We start from the raw sequence: 24215 nt of genomic DNA, 5'->3' as shown, positions 1-24215 counted from the left end.
AAACAGTTCACAGGAATGGAACTCTGCTCTAACGTAGGAAAGATCTGCATTATGAACTCTGCCCTAATGCAGGAAGAGTAGACAATAGACAATAGACAATAGGTGCAGGAGTAGACTATTCGGCCCTTAGAGCCAGCACCACCATTCACTGTGATCATAGCTGATCATCCACAATCAGTACCCCATTCCTGCGTTCTCCCCATAACCTTTGACTCCGCTATCATTAAGAGCTCTATCTAACTCTTTCTTGAAAGCATCCAGGGAATTGGCCTCCACTGCCTTCTGAGGCAGAGCATTCCACAGATCCACAACTCTCTGGGTGAAAAAGTTTTTCCTCAACTCCGTTCTAAATGGCCTATCCCTTATTCTCAAATTGTGATCCAGTTCTGATGAAGGGTCTTGGCCTGAAACATCCATTGTCTACTCTTTTCCATAGATGGTACCTGGCCTGCTTAGTTCCTCCAGCTTTTTGTAGGTGTTGCTTGGATTTCTGCAGACTTTCCCTTGTTTATGATTTTCAACTAGTGTTGATATCCTATGCCCCGTATTTATACTCCTATATGATAATCAGTTATTACAAACCAACCAATGGTAGGTAGTAAGTTTGAAATACCTTGCGCTGTTTAGCAATAACATGAATGAGAAAATTAGTCCTGACGTTGTCAATATTTGGCACGAGAATCGATCCGTATTCTGGAATGGTATCTATTGAATAAATGTACTCTTCTACCTGTGTGCTCCAGTGTACCCAATTCCCTGTGAAACACAGAAACATAAAATCAAAGAAAACAGGAGTAAGCCATTCAGCCTTTTGAGTCTATTTCCAAATCCAGTATACTGTTCCTGCTTTCTCCTTATTCTTTACCCATAATGATATCGAAATCCTTCTTGTATGCATTTAATAATTAGGCCTCAACTGCTTTGTGCAACAGAGAATTCTATGATTTACCTCTTACTGTGTGAAGAAATTTCTCATATCAATTCTAAATTGCACACCACACATCCTCAGGCTGTGAGTGCTAGTTTTCAACAATCAGGAATATCCTTTAGCTAGATTGTCCAGTCCCATCAGCGTTTTGTAAGAGTGAGGTCTCCTTTCAATCCACTATACTCTGGCAAATACAAACTCAATCCTGTCAATCTGTCTTGCTATGTTAAAGTTACTGTCAACACAATATCCTTCCTTGGATAAGGAGGTCATACTCAAAGTGAAATCTCACCAAGGCCTGGACACCTTTACTACAACGTCCTGTCCTCAAACCCTTGCACTATGAAGGCTAATATCTCTAAGAACTGCTTTAACATAAATACAAAGAAACAGTTGATGCAATTTTTTAATGTAAAGTAACTTATTTCCATGTTATTTCAATAAGTTTGCTGAGCAGCCTGTAAAACAAAAGCAATTGCTAAATGAATGACTGAGATTTATCACAGGAGATGAACAAATTATTGTTAGGCACTTATAGACATGTTGATACTACTGAATTAGTTATTGTCAAGTTTTATATGTTTAATTTCATTCTATTCAGGAAATTAGATTACCGTAAAGAAACAGAGCACAAAATGAAATAACTCAATTAGTAAAGTAGGCATAGACACCGTAACATACCAATTAATCCCACTCACTATCTCTTTGCTTATATTACTATATTGTTCTTCTTCAAGCTTTCAGATATCAGCCTTTTGAAGGTTACAATTGAGTACGTTGACACTGCACTACCCAGCAATGCAATTCAAATGTATTCAGTTTATTGCTTTTGTTTTGACTGAGCGTTTGGAGTTCTCCCAGAGGTAGCTGTTGTGGGAGCTAAAGAAAAAACTCTTCAGAACCTTTGGAGCTCTTAGAGGTAAAAGGGTAGTCTAGGACCAGGGCCAGGGCAAAGGCCTCCAATGTTCTTTTGTATCAGCCTGATACCCCTTCTTGGTCATTCACTCTGTGGTAGAATTTCCAAGCAATAAGTATCCATGATATATTCCAGATTTACAATATCTCCTCCCCACCTGCTAAAAACTAGAAGTGACTCACCATTGGGGTCCACAAGGTAGTCAAACATTGATTCTTCACCAAGGTAAGACAATTCTGGCATATCTAATTTGATAGAAGCATGATTTCTCAGCCAATATTCCATCCGTTTTCTATCATCCAGCTCTAGAGTAGCACCAACACTCCACATGAGGCCAAAGGTAAACAATCGTTCCAGTACCTGTTGGTTGAACTCGCCAGTCTGCTCCTAAAATATTATGTCATGTTCCATCATACAATGGAGAATAGCTTCAATTTAAAAACAGAGCCACAAACACAGTAACTGTACACCAAGTCTAGACTTCAAGGTAACCACCCTAGTCATTCCTGGTATTACAATTACTATCTACAGTTGGCCATGTTAATCAGGTGTGCCTGTCTGCCTGTAAATATCCTACTCCTACACATTCCCGGAGGGTTGACAACATTGTTGGTAGTCCAGTTTACAATTAAAATCAACAATAAATTATTATTAACAATAGAAGCAGTAGGCTTCCATATTGCATTACTAGACTAAACGTTCAATTTTTGTAATTGAGAATAAAATTCCATTCACAATGGTGTGCAGAGACCAATAAACAGTAACAAATTTTAACAGTTTTAACAAAGGAAATAAAAAAATAACTTCATTTGTTTTTAGTAGTAATAACTTGGTGCTTCATAGCTATATCATTCTTGTGAATTATGAGCACAAATATGCTATGCACAAATAAATTACTCATCCACTACTGTGTATAAGATGATGAGAGGCATTGATCATGTGGATAGTCAGAGGCTTTTTTCCAGGGTTGAATGGCTAGCATGAGAGGGAACAGTTTTAAGGTGTTTGGAAGTAGGTACAGAGGAGATGTCAGGGGTAAGTTTTTTTTTTTACACAGAGAGTGGTGAGTGTATGGAATGGGCTGCCAGCGACAGTGGTGAGGCGGTTATGATAGGGTATTTTAAGAGACTCCTGGATAGGTACATGGAGCTTAGAAAAATAGAGAGCTAAGGGTAACCCTAAGTAATTTCTAAGGCAAGGTCATGTTCAGCACAGCTTTGTGGGCTGAAGGGTCTGTATTGTGCTGTAGGTTTTCTATGTTTCTATGTTTCTACTACAAAATATTCTGACCAAGATCAGATGGGCAATTCTTGGATATTTTAGGGATAATTGTAGTCTAATAAAATGGATATTGCCATTTTCAGAAGGTTTGCCATTTCACCTGGGAAGTTACTGATCTGTTTCACATAATGGGATAATTTGGCAGACACCACAGCATGTCTCATCATCGTGGATTTTAGATTTAATAGTCAGCAGTGAAACTCCAGTTACTTTCAGCTGGCACTTTGGGCAAACCATGTTTTGGAGTTGGTATTTAGTGCAGGAGTGTTTAGAGTTGTATTTAGTGTTGGAGACCCTCAGTTGTTTAGTAGGTTGACATAGTGAATGGCTGAGTGTCTCAGAGCAGGAGCATCTCCACCCTGTTAGTAGATGCTGACCAGAGCAATGGGTTATTATTATTAATCTTGACTCTATAGTTAGTGTGTGAACCAAACATGCTTCCTGCATTGTTTGGCAGTATTATGATGCTTCTATTAGTTTGACTAAATTCTGAACCATGTCTTTCATGTGCTTGAAACCAGACTGTTAATGTGATATCTGTTGTGGAAGAAGATTATTAAACAGAGAAAAAGATTCAAGAATGTGCTCATAACTTCTTTAGAAGTGCAACATCCCCACAACAATGACCACTCTAGGTGGAGGACAGTATTCATCCTGGCGTTGATAAACTCAAGATTATACACTTAAGACCTGTGTAATCAGTGGAAGGAGGGCACTGCCTCATAAACAACCCATCCCCATCAGTCACCTCTTGGTCTATTTGTGGAAGAGTCAGGGACTTCAGCATGCACTACATTAATCTCCTCAGAATCCACAAAACCAACTGGAAGCAAAACATATTCAACCCTGATGGAGAGGCTAAGAAGGAAGATACCTTGGGTGGTAGAAGACCTTGTAACATATTAATACTCTGCATAATTACAAAAGCTTCAAGCATCTCCATCTTTTGATTTAAGGACTGTATGCTAAAACGATGAAGTTCTGGAAAGACAGTTGCATACAACTCCTTGAGAATTTCAGCTTCATGTTGTGAACGTAACATTAACCAACGCTGTGGAAAGAAAGTAATAACTAAGTTCCATTTACAGTTTTTGGATGCTTGACAAAAGAGAAGAGCTTTGGGTCATAAACTTACATTTTTTACCCTGTATCAATTAGAAAATTAAATGATTTAAAGACATGCTTACACAGGTTCTGTTATTATTACATTAGATACAGTATGTCCAATTTACACAGAACTTTTTTACGGTATACATTGACATCAACTGACCTTTATCAACCTACTAATACAATATTCAAACTCAGCTTTGTGGTTAACCTTGTACAGGCATTTATGGACTTTCACATGTATATTGAAATAATAAGCTATATATGCTTAATATAAAGACAAACTTAAACAAGTTTTTTTATCATTCTATCTGTATGCCTCAGAAGGTTTTTCTAATTACTGTTTAAGTTGTAGTCACTGACCTCCAAAATGGGCTTCCAGTCAAGTACAGAAGAACTCATGTATACCATCCCATTCCTGGAAACAGTGGCAGGAGAAGCATTGTTGATGTTATGGGGCTCAAAAACTATCTTGCAACTTGAGGCCATTGGAATGCGGTCTCCATTTGCCAACGTAAGAGTTTTATTGTCATCAAGAACAGAATTAAGATTTTCTATCCAAATAGCATCAACAGGACCATCCAGTACTAGCCAAATATGTTCACCTACAGCACATGCAATGTAGAATTAAATGAACAGAATACTTAATAACAATTTCAACAGTGTAATAAGTAAGGCAAATAACTGTTGCGTCCTTACAATGCTCTTAAATATGGATGCCGTCTATTCACTGTAATAATATTTGTGCTGATGATGCCAGAGGTAACATATTAATATTTTATAGAACTGAATGCTTTTCATATCCTTATGCAAAATTACATAATCATATGAGAAATTGAAGCAGGAACAGGCCATTCAGTTTGATCTTTTTTTTCCAGTGCCATTTTCTGATACAAATATCCAAACATCCAAAATCTATCAATCTCTGTGAATAAGCTCCACTGCCCGCACTCTGACGTTCTACTTCCCCAGACACTCTCTTACCTTTCTTGGCTCTGAGAGTTTTTCTCCACAATACTGAAAATATTCCATCAGTCCAGTCATTAGTGGCTACATCTAAACGGCCAAACATCTGAGCAGCTGTAATTGCTTTAGGGTTCATTCGCATCTCTCTGTGAGGTTGACCACATTCTGGGAGACAAAGGCAACAAGTTAGCTTCAAGAATCTGAGGAAGCCGTTAGTTTCTTCCAGCAGTGATAGTGACTACAGTATAGGTAACATAGAGCAGGTATGTCAAGAAAGTGATTAGCCCAAGTAATAACTCTAGACTTTCTACCACCGGGGCTTGGATTAAATTCCAGACCACACTGAAGTGTCTGCAAATACCTTCTTTTTGCCAGCTATAAAATTTCAGAAAATACATAATAAAGTGACCACTGAGTATATGCTTGTGGTCCTCTGCTGCTGTGCCAACCCACTTCAAGGTTGATGTGTTCTGCATTCAGAGGTGCTCTTCGACACACCAGTGTTGTAATGTGTGGTTATTTGAGTTACTGTTGCCTCACCACACAAGTCTAGGAGAACTCCAAACCCTCAGTCAAAACAAAGATGTTAGTGTATAAAGCTTGTATCACCGACACACTGCTATATGTATGGCAGCGAGACCTGGACACCATATGCTAAGCAGAAGAGAAGGCTCAACACCTTCCATTTAAGATGTCTTGGTCACATCTTGGGCATCTCCTGGAGAGAGTACACAATGCTGAGGTTCTCTCTCGTGCTGGCCTCCCTATTGTGTACACCCTGTTCCTGCAGCACAGGCTGCGCTGGCTGGGCCACGTCCGCTGCACGCAAGATGGCTGCATCCCAAAAGACATCCTTGCTTCAGGCAAGAGAACCGTTGGCCACCCGCAATGCGCTACAGAATGTCTGCAAACAGGACATGAAGGTGCTAGACATCAACATTGAGTCCTGGAGGAACTTGCAGCCAACCACACCAGGTGGAGAAGCATCCTAAAACAATACCTTAAGTCAGGTGAAGAAAAATTCCTGAAAGCAACAGAAGACAATCAGGCCCATAGAAAGGAACACTGTCGCTCCAGCAGTGCTGAGATTACTTATAGATGTGATCCTTGCAATAGAAACTGCCACGCTTGCATTTGTCTCATCAGCCACGGATGGCGCTGCATCAACAACGAATTCAGCTAGGGCACAACATCCATGTTCTACCTCAAGCAACAGAGGGCCATTGTTGTCTTTCTGTCAGTTTGAACCAGTCTGGCCATTCTCCTCTGACCACTCTCATTAACGAGGCGTTTCTGCCCACAGAACTGATGCTCATTGGATTTTTTTTTTTCCTTTTCTGCACCATTCTCTGTAAACTCTAGAAACTATTGTGCATGAAAATCCCATGAGATCAGCAATCTCTCAGTGGTTTCTCAACCCACCCTGTCTGGCTCCAACAATCATTCCATAGTCAAAGTCACTTAGATCACATTTCCTCCCAATTCCGATGCATGGTTCATGGTGATGTATGGTTAGGAAGGTTCAATCGTTAGGTATTAATATTGAAATAGTAAAATGGATTCAGCAGTAAAATGGGAGACGCCAGAGAGTGGTGGTGGAAAACTGTTTGTCAGATTGGAGGCCAGTGACTAGAGGTGTGCCTCAGGGATCTGGACTGGGTCCAATGTTATTTGTCATATACATCAATGATCTGGATGATGGGGTGGTAAATTGGATGAGTAAGTATGCAGATGATACTAAGATAGGGAGTTGTGGATAATGAAGTAGGTTTTCAAAACTTGCAGAGAGATTTAGGCCAGTTAGAAGAGTGGGCTGAAAGATGGCAGATGGAGTTTAATGCTGATAAATGTAAGGTGCTACACTTTGGTAGGACTAATCAAAATAGGACATACATGGTAAATGGTAGGGCATTGAAGAATGCAGTAGAACAGAGGAATCTAGGAATAATGGTGCATAGTTCCCTGAAGGTGGAATCTCATGTGGATAGGGTGGTGAAGAAAGTTTTTGGTATGCTGGCCTTTATAAATCAGAGCATTGAGTATAGGAGTTGGGATGTAACGTTGAAATTGTACAAGGCATTGGTGAGGCCAAATTTGGAGTATTGTGTACAGTTTTGGTTCACCAATTTATAGGAAAGATGTCAACAAAATAGAGAGAGTACAGAGAAGGTTTACTAGAATGTCACCTGGGTTTCATCTCCTAAATTACAGAGAAAGGGTGAACTAGTTAGGTCTTTATTCTTTGGAACGTAGAAGGTTGAGGGGGGACTTGATAGAGGTATTTAAAATTATGAAAGGGATAGATAGAGTTGACGTGGATAGACTTTTTCTATTGAGAGTGGGGGAGATTCAAATAAGAGGACATGAGTTGAGAGTTAAAGGGCAAAAGTTTAGGGGTAACATGAGGGGAAATTTCTTTACTCAGAGAGTGGTGGCTGTGTGGAACGAGCTTCCAGCAGAAGTGGTTGAGGCAGGTTCGATGTTGTCGTTTGAAATTAAACTGGACAGCTACATGGACAGAAAGGAATGGAGGGTTATGGGCTGAGTGCAGGTCGGTGGGACTAGGTGAGAGTAGGAGTTTGGCATGGACTAGAAGGACCGAGATGGCCTGTTTCTGTGCTGTAACTGTTATATGGTTATATGGTCTGAACAACAACTACTTAACCATGTCCGCATGCTTTTATGCATTGAGTTGCTGCCACATGATTGGCTGATTAAATATTTACATTAATGAGTATGTGTACAGATATACCTAATAAAGTGGCCACTGAGTGTGTTTGAACAGCTCATATCAGTTTCTCACAGAAATAAATTAATAGAATCTAACTTCATAGTTCAACACAAGCCTCAACAGAATTATCAATCTGGAGATCAGGGGGAACGTGGACTCAGACCATGAGAGAGGCCTGCGTCGGGCAATGTGGAGATCAAATAAGGCAATACAATCACCTAATGGAGGGAACTCAGCTCTATGTCCACATACACTGCATGAGACTAGGAACGGAGGCTGACTGAGTTGATGGGCTGGAAGGGCCTCTTATGGTACAGTATCTCCAAATCTAAAAAATACATTAAATTTGTTGTTGAATTGGTTCAGCAAAGTGCCTGGCCCCTATTGCCCAGAATTATGGGAAACTGGCTGTGAAATATTATGAAATCTTTCTTCAGTTTACCCTTTGAAAGTTTGCTCGTAGTAAATTGGAGGGACTACCAGAAAATGGGCCGGTGGCCCAAAATATGTAATTAAACCTTGGTACAGGCAGGATGCAGATTAATCTTTAACAGGATTATGGCATCCAGCCATCTTTAAGTGTGCTGTAAATCAATTAGTTACTCAGCAAAATGTGATGTCAAGAAGTTTGTAACTTAAAAAAAAACCGTAGCACATCACTTGAATAAAAATGTGTCACTTAAAATAGATATTTATTGTGGATTCAAATACAGTTGATTTGATAATAGAAGCAAAAGGATTTGAATATTACCAATATCACAAGGGTGAAAGTGAGTTGGAAGCTACTCCAATGGTACAATGAAGGCTTCACTACAAGGATGGATGTAGGAGACCAGAAGATTCACAAGGCACACACACTAAAGGCAGTGGGAAGTATTAGCCTAAAGGTGAATACTGACAGCTAAGTGGTGAGTATAAAGTGCTGAAGAAACTTCATTGACACTCATTTTCAGGATCTGGCCATCAGTGGTAAGTATGGCATTGAATACCCATACCTCATTGTCCTTCCGTTGGTGGTGGTGGACCAACAGCTGGTGAAGACCTTCACATAGTGCTGTTAGAAGGAGTTGGACTTCAAACCACAGGGGATGAAGGAACAGCTATACATTTTCAAGCCAGGATAGTGTGTGTCGTGTGTGACTTGGCAGGGAACCTGTAGGAGGTAGTGTCCCATGCATCTGCTGCCTTAGTCCCTCTTGGCAATGGAGGATATGGATTTAGCAGATGCAGAAGGAGTGGCCTATCTGAATAACCCATTGCATTTTGTGGATGATACACACTTTAGCCAACATGCACAAAGGAGTTCATATTTAATGTAAGTGATGGAATGACAATCAAGAGGGTAGCTTTGTCCTAAGTTCATCCAGGCAAGTCAAAAGTATCCAATCGTGCTTCTTGTAAATGGTGGAAAGGACCGTGCGCTGTAACAAGAGACGATTCACAGAGTGCCCAGCCTCTGATCTGCAGCTGTGGCTATGCACTGATTGTGTATTTAATATATCAGTAATATTTGAGTAATATTATAAATATATTGTTTGATTAAGCATTCTTTATTTGTGTAAATAATTAATTATGGGTTATATGTAAAAGTATGTGAATGGCATAAGTTTTTACACCACCACGTCATTAAGCGCAAAAGTAAAAATGAAGCGTACACATTCCCCTGGGTTTCTGTGTTTTTCTTTCAATTAGTTTCTGAAGTTACAAAACATAACAGCGGTGACAAAGAAGTTTTAAAATGAACCTGAGATGGCTACCTACCTGTTGAAGCACAGCAGAAAGGTTAGAGTTAAAAAGAACGGAACACGTTGTTTTCTTCTTCGGAAGGGGAAGAGAGACATTTGAGTTTTTTTTTAAAAAGGCAGAATACAGACAAAATTCATGGGTTCATAAACAGTGGATACTGGATGATAATAATATATTTTTTTGAAAAGCAAAAATAGCTAGCTGCATTGAAAAGGTAGACATATTCAATTGCACAAAAGATAACTGGTTGATGGATAACTGAACAAATTGAATATTTTGAAGCAAATGAAAAGCAAGTGTCAGTGTTACCGAGTGCAATAGGTGTAAGAGAATGGAGTTTATTAGAAGTTTAATTGCTCCAACCAAATCAGCCGAAACGAGCTTTGCTGACATCATGAAAGTAATGCAGGAACATTTAGAACTGAAACCATTGTTGATTGCAGAACACTTAGATTTTATAAGTGGACTGAAAAGGAAGGGCAATCCACTTCAGTGTACATGGCTGAAATGAAGAAATTATCTGAGCATTGTCAGTTCAGTGATAAGCTTAGTGGTGCACTGTGAGATCACTTAGTTTATAGAATGTTACAAGAAAACTTTCAAAAATGGCTCCTAACTGAAGCATAACTCACATTGAAAAGAACAGTTGAAATCACTGTATCTACACAAACAGCAGCCAGAGACACAAGTGAGTTGCAGTCAGGAATGAAAATAAGAATGAACGATGTTTGGTAATGCCATTCACAACAGTAAAATACAACAACCAACAAGCTACATTGGGCTTGTACGTGGTAAATAACAGGAGGGCCAGTAATGTGGGGGTGTGATTGGCTGAGACAACTACAACTTGATTGGAGATCCATCCACCATTTGCATGCCACATCCCCTGCAATAGTCAACTGAAAGCGAATTAAAGAAGGTACTGGATGATGCCACAGCAGTGTTCAAGGGTGGTACTGGAAAACTGAAACGTATCAAAGGTAAAATAGATAAAATGATAGTGCCAGACCCAAGTTTTATGAAGCCATGATAAAGTAACCAGTGAGCTAGATCGCATGGAGGCTTCTCTCCAAGGCTGAGTGAAGCTTGTCGTCAACTTCAGTGCTGCCAGTAGCCAAGAAGGGTGGATCTGTCAGGATCTGTGGTGATTATTAAGGGTATCCATCAACCCAGCACTGAAAGTATATCAATATCCTCTGCCTGGGAGAGAGGATATCTTTCCAAACCTTTCTGTAGGAAAACACTTCAGCAAAGTGGACTTAGCTGAGGCTTACCTATAGATGGAGATGGAAAAAGAGTTCAAAGTGTTTTTCACTATAAACACTCACAAAGGGAGTGTTAATAAGCTTACTTTTGTAGTGGCATCTGCACCAGCTCTCTGGCAGAAAGCAATGAACCAAGTGCTGCAAGGGCTGCCCAGTTACCTGGATGGCATCATTGTTACCTGGATGGCATCATTGTTACCAGTGAGGATGACTAGGAACATCTCCAAAATATCAAGAGGAATTAAAAAGAGTAGAAGATTCTGGGCTTACAGCACGACAAAACAATTGTGAATTCTTTAAATCAATCATCACTTAATGTCACACTTCTGATGCAAAAGCATTACACAAGTGTGCTGAGAAAATTCAAACAGTAGTGGATGCCCAAGGCCACAGGATATGTCACCATTGCGATCCCTCTTAGAATTAGCCAATTACTATACAGTACTAAGTTTCACTCTTTGAACTCATTATTACAGATCAGGAAGACATGGCAATGGGCAAAGCAGTGTGAGGTGGCTTCCAAAAGGCAAAGGAAATGGAACTTCCGTTGGTAATGTTCTGGACTAGGATAATAGACTAAGAAATCTCAACTGTCTTCCTTTGTAGGAGGTATGACTCCAGCAATTGAAGTGTTTCCCTTTGATGCCCATTGCCTTCAGTTTTATTTATCATGTATCTGCCCATTTTCATTTGCTTGACAATGACCTCAGGAAGCCTGTTGTCAACCTATTCATTGCTTATCTCATTTCCACATTTCCTGCAGGTTTTCAGTATTTTCCCCTGATGAACACATATTAAAAATAATGATCCTGATAAAGGTCCCTGGAGATCTCTTTCATATCCAGGTTTCTGATTTAAGGAAACAAAACGTATTTTGTCTCATTCCACATCCATGCAGCCTTTTCCTTTTATTCCATTGTGTTTTATTTTTGACAAATATGTTGTGAAAATCTTCCTGACATAGCATAAACTCTTAAACTAATGTTCACTGATATATTGCATGAAACTGTGTCTTTATGAAGTGATGCCAAGCAGCTTTTCTGTACATTCTACTCCTAATCAATGTTGAGGAAAACAAATGACAAAATCAGTGTTCACAAATTAACTATTTTATATTTGAGAGTATCATAAAGTTTAATGGGGGATAAAAAAGAAACCTGGGAATTTTCTACCATAGTTTCTTTCAATAGGAATTAATGAAAAATAGTGTTCTGGGGAATTCTGTTTGAGGGTGGTGTGGACTTTCACACATTTCCAGAATACTACTCATGGCTACTTTCTACGCCACAGCCCCTGCTGCTTCCAGGCCAAGACCCCTCTCACTCCTGCTGAGTCCTACTCCTCCTCTTCTTCCACCACTACTCCCCACCCACCCCTAGTCTTTCAAGCTCCTCTCTGGCCCTTGTTTCCCCATTCACTCCTCTGAGCTTACATCTTCCTCCCACCCCACTTCCTCTTACACTTCCAACCCTCTACCCAGTTCCAAATTCTGCCATATGCTGTCACCAGCCCCTACAATCTTCCCCTCTCTGAAACAAAGCATTCTGTCCTCAGCAAGGGCTTTACCTTTGCCCGACTGCACCTGCACAGTCAAGATGGTGCCAGCGAACAATGATTCCTCAAGCGGCATCTTCCAGATAGTCAATCATTTCAGCTTTTCTACTGCTTCTACTTATTCTTTTTATCTTAATTTTGTTTTGAAACTGTTGGAGTCTTGTGACTTACAGTCTGTAGTTCGATGGAGTGAGCTAGTACTCCGCTGTCCCTGAGAAAACTCCTGGAGAGAAATGCCAGCATGAGCTACCATGGGGAGAAGCTCAGAGATGAGATGAGGGTCCATGATCAACTATATTTGTTGCGGATTAACACATCGAGGAAGACTGAGACATCGAGGCAAATGCGGAGGAGAGCGGGTGGTTCTCAGAGAGGCTCCTGGTTCATGTTGCTTTCCTCAGAGAGGCCGCTGATTCATGTTGCTTTCCTCGGTGTAGCTGCTGGTTCGAGTCATTGACCTCGGTAGGGCTGCTGGTTCGAATCACTTCCCACAGAGAGGCCGGTGGTCTGAGTCGCTGCCATCGGAGTGCCGCTGGTCCGAGTCGCTGCCGTCGGAGGGGCCGCTGGTCCGAGTCGCTGCCGTCGGAGGGGCCGCTGGTCCGAGTCGCTGCCGTCGGAGGGGCCGCTGGTCCGAGTCGCTGCCGTCGGAGGGGCCACTGGTCCGAGTTGCTGCCATCGGAGGGGCCGGTGGTCCAAGTGTCTGGGTGCCAATGCTCTCGGAGATGTTATCAAAATTCTGAGATTTATGGATTGGACTGTAGTTCCTATTGGCCAATTTCAGTTCTATGTTTTTTCATGTACTTGCCCATTCTTTCTTGTTGCGGATTGGCGGGCTGGGGGTTTGGGTGATCTGTTAGTTTTAGTACAATGGAGGGATTGGCATGTTTGGGTTTGCGAGTTTTTGTTTCTTTTTCTTTTTGTGCAGGGAGGGGTGAATGGATGTCTTTCTTTCAACTGCTTATATAGTTTTCTGTATTCTACGCCTATCTAGAGAAGACAAATTTCAGAGTTGTATTCTACATAACGTACATACTTTGAAAATAAAATGAACCTTTGAACCTCAACAAGGACGACATGCATGACACCAAGCTCTTTTTTTGTTGCCTTCACATCTACTTCTTTGGTGGGGATTCCCTACCATCCCAAGTGATGACCCCTTTTCAACCTCGTCAAGCCCACTTCCTCTTCTTAGCCTTCAGCTCACTCTGGATCCCATATGCCAATGAGACATCAACTCTCTTGACTCTCCTCACCAACCTCACTCCCTCTGAACATACTCCATGGTACCAATCCCAGCCTCGCCATCAAACCTGCAGACAATAACAGTGCTGTTATTGAGAAGTATCAAGCTATTGTCTCCCATACCATCTCCAACCTTATCACTTCTGGAGATCTCCCATCTACAACCTCCAACCTCATAGTTCCCATACTCCATACTTCCCATTTCTACCTCCTGCCCAAGATCCACAAACCTAACTGCACTGGTAGGCCCATTTTTTCTGCCTGCTCCTGCCCCACTGAACTCACATCCACATATTGTGACTCCATTTTGTCCCTCTTGATTCAGTCCCTTCCCACATACATCTGTGACACTTCATACAAGTGATGTTCTCCACTATTTCAACAACTTTCATTTCCCTGATCCCAACCATCTTATTTTCACCATGGATGTCCGATAACTATACACTTCTATCCTGCATCATGAAGACCTTAAGGCTCTCCACTTTCTGCATGACAGTAGACCCAACCAGTTTCCCTCCACCACCACTCTCTTCTGTCTGGCAGAACTGGTTCTCACCCTCACAAACTTCTCTTTAGGCTCTTCCCACTTTCTCCAGACTAAAGGTGTAGCCATGGACACCTGCATGGACCCCAGCAATACCTGCCTTTTCACTGGCAATTTTGAAGATTCCATGTTCCAATCCTACACTGGGATCTCTCCCCAAATCTTTCTCAGCAACAGTGATGACTACATTGGTACTGATTCCTGCACCCATGCTGAGCTCATCAATGTTATCAACTTTCCCTCCAGCTTCCACTTATGCTTCACGTTCACTTGGTCCATCCCTGACACCTCTCTTCCTTTTCTTGATCTTTCTATCTTCATCTCCAAAGATAGTTTCTGTTGTTTACTCTTTCTGAGTTAATGTGCCACATTTTACTAATAACAATTTCTCAATTGATTATTGTTATTATATTAATTCCTACCTGTCATAGCCTTCATGAGAGTGTGAATGCAAGTTGTCTTTCCAGCACCACTTGGGCCCAATGTCATCATACCATGTCGAACACGCTGAGTTTCAAACAACTGAATAACCTTCAGTTCCCAGGGTACATGTTTCACTAGACCGGCATCCTCAATCTGAAAAGAGGGTTAATGGTATTTGCGTAATTTCTGGGCTCCAATTTTCTTCATAATATTCAGCTTCACTACTTAAATTGTTTAAGTTCTTCAAATATTCATTCCTCCTATTCCTCTATTCCTTAAATTTTGTCCTCTATTTTTAAACTATATTTATATCAGTTCCAGCATGTTCATTTAGTTTAAAAGAAATCTTTAAAAGATTGACTCATGTACATCAAAACATAGAGTGAAATGCGTCAAGTCAAATCAAATCGTCAAGGATTATGCAGGGCAGACCACAAATGTCAGCATGCCTCTGGTGCCAACATAGTATGCCCACAACTCACTAATGGAGCATAACAGAATCCTCAGAGGAAACACAAGTGCTCACAATGAGAATGTACAAACTGCTCTCAGGCAGTGGCGGGAATTGAACTCTGAATGGTGAGCGCTGTGCTGTAAAAGCGTTACACTAACCTCTACACTACCAGGCCACGCATGGTTTTTGTTTTGTGTACTGGGAATGTGTTTTGTGCCTTTGTGAACTATTTGAATTTAAATGAATCACCAATACCTGTTTGTCAATAGCTGCTTCAAACTGTGGGTATCTGGCCTTATCCAACTGATTGCCAGGAAACAAATCGTCTATCAGGCTAAGGAACAGTGGTTCATCCTCATCAACCTAGAACCAGAAGGCAGAAGTGAGAGATGTTTTAAAACACAAATCAAGTCCTTCGATATTCAGAAAATTTTTAGATCTGGTACTGCAGCTTTAGAACCTACAACCTACAGGCCATTTGTCACTTTGGCTTTTGATGGAAATAAAAGGAGAGTGTCATTGCTTTTGGACTTAGTGGCTTATAAACATTCTCTATACATCCAAATGTTTGAACCTGTTCAGAGCATATTTGCACAAAAAGTTGTTCTGAAATTAGATACATATTAAGTTTCCCACAGATTGTTTCCAGAATCTTTTGTATCAAAATGTTATGGTACGCTCACCATTTATGTAGAATGCTTACTTGTTTTCATATACTTTCTCCTTTGACTATTTACTTCTGACCAACATTTACTGAAATAAATATGAGTCCTTTTCTTCAGGTTTCAGGCAGAGTGGTAACAGATGGAATTTATTCCAAACAAGTGTAAGGTAATGCACTTCGAGAGGACAAATTCTGTTTGGACATACAGAGTAACTAGCACGAAACTAGGAAGTATTGATGCGTAAATCCCAAAAACTCCATTTTCTGCCCACACACAAGCCAAAAGTACAGTACCTTTGACAAGAGTCACAAACTGTGATGCAGTGTACTTCCTTTTTATCCTTAACTTTTTTTCTCAACAGACTGACGATTCCATCTCCCCCACTGTTGCTCCCATGGAAAGGCTCCATGGTATGCATATTAATTGCTCAAACATAAATAGTGCCTAATATCCTTTCTAGGTCATAGTACATCTGCAATTTTATGAAATGAAAGGTAAAACCTTCCTTAAAGTGTAATTAAACAAATAACAAGAAAACTGAACAACCAGCTTGGAGAGGTTCATGTCTCGAAGAACTCCCATGACTATGGTAGATTCAGTATCTTCAGGTTTGGCCCGCTTGACGGCTCCCAGAGTTCGTAAAACTGACAAGATATTGCGGAGTCCAAAATCATAATGGACCTGAAACCAACAGTAATGATGATGAGGTCGAGAAAGCTTGTAGTGAATTTTAATAAACTTAATCTGTGTCTGTGATTTTAGTTTTGGACATAATAAAATAAAATCAATGATGCCCTCGCCCACATCTCCTCCATTTCCCGCACTTTGGCCCTCACCCCATCCTCCCGCCACCACAACAGGGACAGAGTTCCCCTTGTCGTCACCTACCACCCCACCAGCCTCCGGATCCAGCATATTATCCTCCGCAACTTCCGCCACCTTCAACAGGACCCCATCACTAAGCACATCTTTCCCTCTCCGCCCCTCTCTGCTTTCCACAGGGATTGTTCTCTCCACGACTCCCTGGTTCACACATCCCTCCCCATAGATCTCCCACCCGGCACTTATCCCTGTTAAGCGTAAGTGCTACACCTGTCCCTACACCTCCTCTCTTGCCACCATTCAGGGCCCCAGACAGTCCTTCCAGGTGAGGCAACACTTCACTTGTGAGTCTGTTGGGGTCATCTATTGCATCTGGTGCTCCCAGTGTGGCCTCCTCTACATCGGTGAGACCCAACGTAGATTAGGGGACCGCTTCGTCGAGCACCTCCGCTCCGTCCACCACAACAGACAGGATCTTCCAGTTACCACCCACTTCAACTCTGCTTCACATTCCCATTCGGATATGTCCATACATGGCCTCCTCTACTGCCATGACGAGGCTAAACTCAGGTTGGAGGAGTAACACCTCATATACTGTCTAGATAGTCTCCAGCCCCTTAGTATGAACATTGAATTCTCCAACTTCTGGTAATTCCCTCCCTATCCCAGTTTCACTCTGCCCCCTCCCCCAGCTGCCTACTACCTCCCTCATGGTTCCGCCTCCTTCTACCACCCATTGTACTTCCCCCTATTCCTTCTTCACCTTTCCTGCCTATCCCCTCCCTGCTTCCCCTCCCCCACCCCTTTATCTTACCCCTTACTGGTTTTTCACCTTTTCACCAGTCTTCTCCTTCCCACCCTCCCCCCACCTTCTTTATAGGGCCTCTGCCCCTTCCCTCTTCAGTCCTGGCGAAAGGCTCCGGCCCGAAATGTTGACTGATCGTTTCCACAGATGCTGTCTGACCAGCTGAGTTCCTCCAGCATGTTGTGCGTGTTGCATAAAATAAGGCTTTAAGTTCTGCTGAATTTTACTTTGATCAAAAGCAAAATTCTGCAGATGCTGGAGAACTGAAACAAAATTGTTCATCTCCGTAATCATACATCTCTTCTAAGCAGTTCAGATAAGATTGATGTGCCTTCATCACTTTCTCTTGATGAGCACTATCAACTTTCATATCTTGTCCATATTACTTTGTCCTCTCAAATCTCTACACCCCACTGCTGGATAGCTGACACATAGTTGCTATTTCTTTCACCATTCTTGAACGGGTGTCATTTTGGTAACTTTCCAGTTCTGTGACACAATCCTCACATTCTCAATGTTTTCCTGACAACATAGAAGGAGGTTGTTCAGCCCAAAGGGTCTACACTGGTTTTCAGAACATTCTCTGCAATCCCACTGCCCTACTTGCTTCACTGTAATACATTCTTCTCCAGTGCCCTTCAGCTCCTCTCCAATCATCCTACTACACTTTTACAGCAGCCATTTAACTTATCAGTATGTCTCTGGATGTGCAAGGAAACCTGAGCACCCAGGGATAATCCAGGCAGTCACGGGAAGACTACAATTTCAAACACAGACAACATGCAGGATCAAGACTGAACCATGGGCTATGCAGAAACAGCACTAGCTGCTGTCTTTCTGTACCACACTTTTTCCAAAAAAGAGTCATAAGCGTAATTTTCAAAACCACTGCTATTTTCTTTCCATCTTCCTTTGATAAGCCAAGCCTCTGTTCATTCCATCAGTACCACATATTTATCATTGGCTAATTACTCTAAACCATGAGATGCATTTGGTATCCCTGTCATTTCTGCATTCTTTGCCATTTTCAGTCCACCGGGTTTTGAATAATTTTTTGCACCTAAACCTAAATTCCTTTAAGATTCACCTTTTGCCAGCTTTAGTCCTTTGATTCTTTTTGATCCCCTCTATATATTCATTCTACTACTGAAATACTTTTGCATTTTAATGTTTGGAATGGACTTCCCTCTTCAAAATTACTTGTAAAGTCTCATATTAATTTATTAATTTCCTTGCCCTGTAAATTACCGCCAGCCAGCTACTCCTGCACCGCTTTATTCTCCACAGAGAAACGCGTGACATTTTGAAAAGTTCAGACAGACACACACACACACACAAACCCCTACCTGTTTGGAAAGCTGCTCCTCACACAATTTGTAAAGCACAAAGAACTTGCAAGCAAGCGTGACATTGTCTACAAATCCACAGCTTGCCAGCTTGACACGGATAATGATCTGACGATCAGGCACCATCATTGCCACTGATCGAAAATTAATCTTGAGGTTTTCGGGAAGTTCCTGCCTCCCAGCATAACCTGGATTCTATTAAGTGAAAGAAATTTTTTAAGTATCTGTTAAATTAGAAGTGATATTTCCAGATCACTAAGTATGTTGTATTCAATAGTCAAAAACAGATAACTTTAAGCATCAGTGTAACTTTCCTGTTTCAGTTCTGTTACCTGGAACCTACGCAGTAAGATGGTGGTGTACTTGGTCACAGTGGCCTCTCTGGGTTCATAAAATGGTGGAAAAGTGCATCATAAACATTGTTCTTGTGATCGCAAGACCCCGTTGCACACTGCTATTATGAAATACTGCAAGTCTGGTTCATTGGTTCATTGGCAAGACAGACAACAGAGACCAGGCCCTCATGCTGCAGTGTTGCTTGTTAACCATCCAGGGGAGGAGGCACTGGAATCAGTATGGGAGAGAGCAGAGGCATGGCAGCTCCACTGGAATCTGTGCTAGATTGGGGGCTGGCCCCTGCAGGCTGGCTCTCCTGTTAGAGCTGCTATCCAGTGTTCACTTGGTAGACAACAAGCTGGCTTGCCTTTGTCTGTATTGACCCAGCGCAAAATGAGAAACTGCTGCAGACTTGCTCTTACAGAAGAGTGGTCCCAGGACAACATCCCATGCAGCATCAATCTTCAGGCCATGTCACTTGCGGGTTTGTGTTAATATTATTTTTATGACTGTATGTGATATCGTTACAAGATGTGCTATGTGTTATTGCATGTACTGCTTTTGCACCTTGGCCCTGGAGGAACATTGTTTCATTTAATTGTATACATGTACTTGGTTGAATGACAATTAAACATGAACCTGATCCAGCTTCATCTCATTTAAAACAGCAATGGACTTGATCATTAAAGCCATGCACTTGTACACATGTATAGATGAAAACACACGAAGGCTAAAACTCGACCACAAAGAAAATATTTGAAAGTTGCAGAGTGTGGTGTATGTGTATTACCATGGGGATCTTGTATATGATTATATGAATTTGTTTCTTCTCGGTTGGTCAGGTCACTATTAGCTTCAAATGCCGTTAGTAAAACTGTACGTGCCGTGTTTCACTTCACTGTCTGAGTAAAGATGTGATCCCCTAAGTTTCCAAGTTCATATTAGTTCATGTTATACTCCACAGAACAATTACAACAATCCACCAATACACTATATTGGCAACAATGATGGTATATCTTTTGACAGATATCAGCTGACAGCTATCTTGCTAAAGTAAAATTGACAAATCTGCATCCTAAGAAAGTGGCAAATCAGGGGTGTGAAATCCTCAATGCCAAAGCACAAACTAATTCCTTGAAGCTAAATGCCACTGTAATGATTTCCAAACACCAAAAAGGAATGGAGTGCTCAGAACAAAGCTTTGAAGGAAAATCAGTAAAAAAGCAGAGCACAGGAACAGAACAATGTCGTGTTAAATTGAAATAGATGTGAATTCCAATTGTGAAAGGGGCCAAAGAGTTCATTCTGTGCAGTCTTCTTCAAAGAGGCCCAAACAGTTAAGTGTCTCTCCCAAGATGTCAGTAAAGATGAACTTGATGATAATCCTGAGAGTGTGCCGTATTAAAACAGTGGGCATACCAGTGTTCGGTTCAGACACATGCAAATTGATATCAGAAGATTCCAGAGATTAAGAAATCTGATATATGTCTTAAAGTTGTAAATGTGCACATAAATTGATAAATGTAACTAGATCTAAAAGTTTATGACTGATGTATGTTAACTAACTAGAGAATGTAAGTTGTTTAGTTTAAAGTGGATATATTCACCTTGCTGAATTAGACTGTTTAATTCTTATTTCTTTGTAGTTTATTTCCTTATGCTTGCCTGTATTTTACCTTTATACATATAGATTCAGTGTGCTTTCTAGTCATTGCAGTTGCTTTTGTAACAACTAGGTTGAAGTTGTGGGTATCACATTACTTGAATCAGGCTATCTTATTGGTTGATTCAAGCAACAAAATTTGAATGATATTTACTGCTGTAAACAAATTAGTATAAGAAGTTCAGACCCCATTGCCGCTTCCTCTTTTCTATTTTGTCTTTGGGCCTTTCTGCCTTCGCTTTATCTTGTTACTAGGCTCTGCTTTCTTAATCCCTTTGTTCTCTTAGCACTTAATAAAAGATCATAAGCAACACGTTTCATAAGGATCAGAATCAGGTTTAATATCACCGGCATATGTCATAAAATTTGTTAACTTTGCGGCAGCAGTACGATAATAAAATATATATATATATATATATATATATAAACTGTAAATTAGACTAAGTATATATGTATATTAAACAATTAAATTAAGTAGTGCAAAAACAGAAATAAAAAGTAGTCAGGTTGTGTTTGTGGGTTCAATGTCCATTCAGAAATCGGATGGCAGAAGGGAAGAAGTTGAGTGTGTGCCTTCAGGATTCTGTACCTCTTTCTTGATGGTAACAATGAAAGGAGGGTAGGTTCTGGGTGGTGGGGGTCCTTAATGATGGACGTCACCTTCCTAAGGCACTGTTCCTTGAAAATGGGTTGGATACTACAGAGGCTAGTGCCCATGATGGTGCTGACTAATTTAACAAATCTCTGCAGTTTACTGTACTCTGATCCTGTGCAGTAGCCCCTCACCCCCACACATCAGATGATGATGCAGCCAGTCAGAATGCTCTCTACAGTACATCTGTAGAAATTTTCAAGTGTTTTAGGTGACATACCAAATCTCCTCAAACTCCTAATGAAATTGCCTTGCTTTCTTTATAACTGCATCAGTATGTTGGGACCAGCTTAGGACCTCACAGATATGAACACCCAGGAACTTTAAATTGCTCACCCTCTCCATTTCTGATCCCTCTATGAGGATTGGTGTGTGTTCCCTCATCTTACCCTTCCTGAAATACACAATCAGCTCTTTGGTCTTACTGACGTTGAGTGTAAGGTTATTGCTGCGACACCACTCCTGGTATATCTCACTCTTGTACAAGCTCTCGTCCCCATCTGAGATTTTGCCAACAATGGTTGTATCATCCGTAGGTTTATAGATGCCACTTGAGCTGTGCCTAGACATATAGTCATGGGTATAGAGATTGTAGAGCAGTGGGCTAAACACACATCCCTGAGGCGTGCCAGTGTTGATCGTCAGTGAGGTGGAGATGTTATTCCCAATCCGCACAGAATGTGGTCTTCCAGTAAGGAAGCTGAGGATCCTGTTGCTGAGGGAAGTACAGAGGCTCAGGTTCTGTAGTTTTTTGATCAGAACTGTAGAAATGGTGGTGGTAAACACAGAGCTATAGTCAATCCTGACATAGGTATTTGTGTTGTCTGGGTGATCCAAGGCCAAGTGGAGAGCCAATGAAATTGCATCCGCCATAGGCACATTGTGGCAATAGGCAAACTGCAGTGGGTCCAGGTCCTTGCTGGAGCAGGAGTTGATTCTAGCCATGACCAACTTCTCAAAGTACTTCATCACCGTAGATGTGGGTGTTACTGGATGATAGTCATTAAGGCACTCACCCTGCTCTTTTTGTGCACTGCTATAATTGGATTAAATTAGATTATGAGAACACCCAGTCCTCTTTTATTGTCATTTAGAAATGCATACATGCATTAAGAAATGATACAATGTTCCTCCAGAGTGATATCACAGAAAACAGGACAAACCAAAGACTAACACTGACAGAACCACATAATTACAACATATAGTTCCAGCAGTGCAAAACAATACCATAATTTGATAAAGAACAGACCATGCGGACGGTAAAAAGGTCTCAAGTCCCAATCGACTCCCGAGTCCCTAATAGCAGGTGGCAAAAGGGGGAAACTCCCTGCCATAAACCTCCAAGGCACCGACAACTGCCGATGCCTTGGAAGCAGCCGACCACAGCCGACACCAAGTCCGTCCATCAGAAGACTTCGAGCCTCCAACCAGCCCCTCTGATACAGACTCCCGAGCGCCATCCTCCGCTGAGCGCCTTCGACCTAGCCCCGGCCGCCAAAACAAGCAAAGCTGAGGATTCGGGGCCTTCTGCTCCGGAGATTCCGGTTACCACACAGTAGCAGCAGCAGTGAAGTGGGCATTTCAGAAGTTTCTCCAGATGTTCCTCCATACTCTCACATGTCTCCATCAAATCAGAATTGTGCACAGTACCCTACTTGACAGATTACAGATTTCATTCACCGGAGATGCCACACGCCCTGCATCGCGTCGCCATCTTCTCCTCCTCCTCTGCACTTTGTTGCCTTTTTGAAGCAGGTGGAACTTCTGACTGTTGCAGTGAGAGACTGAAAATGTCTTTGAACACTGCCGCCAGTTTCAGAGTCTTACCAGGTATTCCATCAGGGCCTGACACCTTGCAAGGGTTCATCCTCCTGAAAGACAGCCTGACATCAGCCTCCAAGACAGAGATCACAGAGTCACCAGTCCTGCAGGGATCCTTATAGCTGTGGTTTTATTCTCCCTTTCAAAGTGAGCATAAAAGGTGTTGAGCTCCTCAGGAAGTGAAGCATCACTGCCATTCATGATGTAGGGTTTCGCTTTGTAGGAAGTAATGACTTGCAATCCCTGACAGAGTTGACAAGCATCTGATATCACCTCCAACCTCATTCAGAGTTGTTTCTTAGTTCTTGAAATAGCCCTCTGTAAGTCATACCTGGTTTTCTTATACAGACCTGGGTTGCCAGAATTAAATGCCATAGATCTGACCCTCAACAGACTATGAACTTCCTGGTTCATCCATGGCTTTTGATCTGGGTGTGTACAGTAAGTTCTCGTTGGCTCACACTCATCCTCACAGGTTTTAATGAAGTCAGTATGGTGTATTCATGCAGACTCAAAGATGAATCCCTGGATGTAGTCCAGTCCATCAATTCAAAGCAGTCTTGTAAGTGCTCCTGCACCTCCCTTGTCCACACCTTCTTGGTCCTAACCACTGGAACTGCAGTCTTCAGTCTCTGCATATACTCAAGGAGAAGACATACAGACAGGTTATCAGATTTTTCGAAGTGTGGGCACTCTTAATGGTGGTGTAACAGTGGTCCAGTGCTAAAGTGATGTAGCGTCTGGTACTACAAGGGATTTGTAGGTAATAATTATTTAGAAGCTTTTTCATGCTGGCCTGGTTAAAATCTCCCAGAATGACAGGGAAGGCATCAGGATGTGCTGTTTCATGCCTGTTGATCACATTGCTCAGTTCGTCTAGAGCTTACTTGACATTGGCCTGAGGTGGATTGTACACCGCTACCAAAATGATCGCTGAAGTCTCTCGCA

The 24215-nt window shown here is 41.5% G+C and overlaps 1 protein-coding gene across 1 annotated transcript in view; it reads right to left on the bottom strand.

Moving 5' to 3' along the window:
* LOC140210475 (dynein axonemal heavy chain 5-like) overlaps positions 1–24215 on the bottom strand; it is a 202452-nt gene that overhangs the window by 86951 nt on the left and 91286 nt on the right. The window contains exons 38-46 of the mRNA XM_072279452.1: positions 18796–18990; positions 16369–16503; positions 15413–15520; positions 14703–14856; positions 5217–5363; positions 4596–4837; positions 4000–4176; positions 2027–2231; positions 614–756 (exon numbers count right to left, since the gene is read on the bottom strand). Coding sequence (XP_072135553.1) covers positions 614–756; positions 2027–2231; positions 4000–4176; positions 4596–4837; positions 5217–5363; positions 14703–14856; positions 15413–15520; positions 16369–16503; positions 18796–18990 — 1506 coding nt within the window. The remainder of the gene's footprint in view (positions 1–613; positions 757–2026; positions 2232–3999; positions 4177–4595; positions 4838–5216; positions 5364–14702; positions 14857–15412; positions 15521–16368; positions 16504–18795; positions 18991–24215) is intronic.

This window comes from Mobula birostris, chromosome 15 (genome assembly GCF_030028105.1).
Source record: "Mobula birostris isolate sMobBir1 chromosome 15, sMobBir1.hap1, whole genome shotgun sequence".
NCBI classification, from domain to species: domain Eukaryota; kingdom Metazoa; phylum Chordata; class Chondrichthyes; order Myliobatiformes; family Myliobatidae; genus Mobula; species Mobula birostris.
Note: the sequence above shows the minus strand (reverse complement) of the source record. Positions and strands in the feature narration are given on the sequence as shown.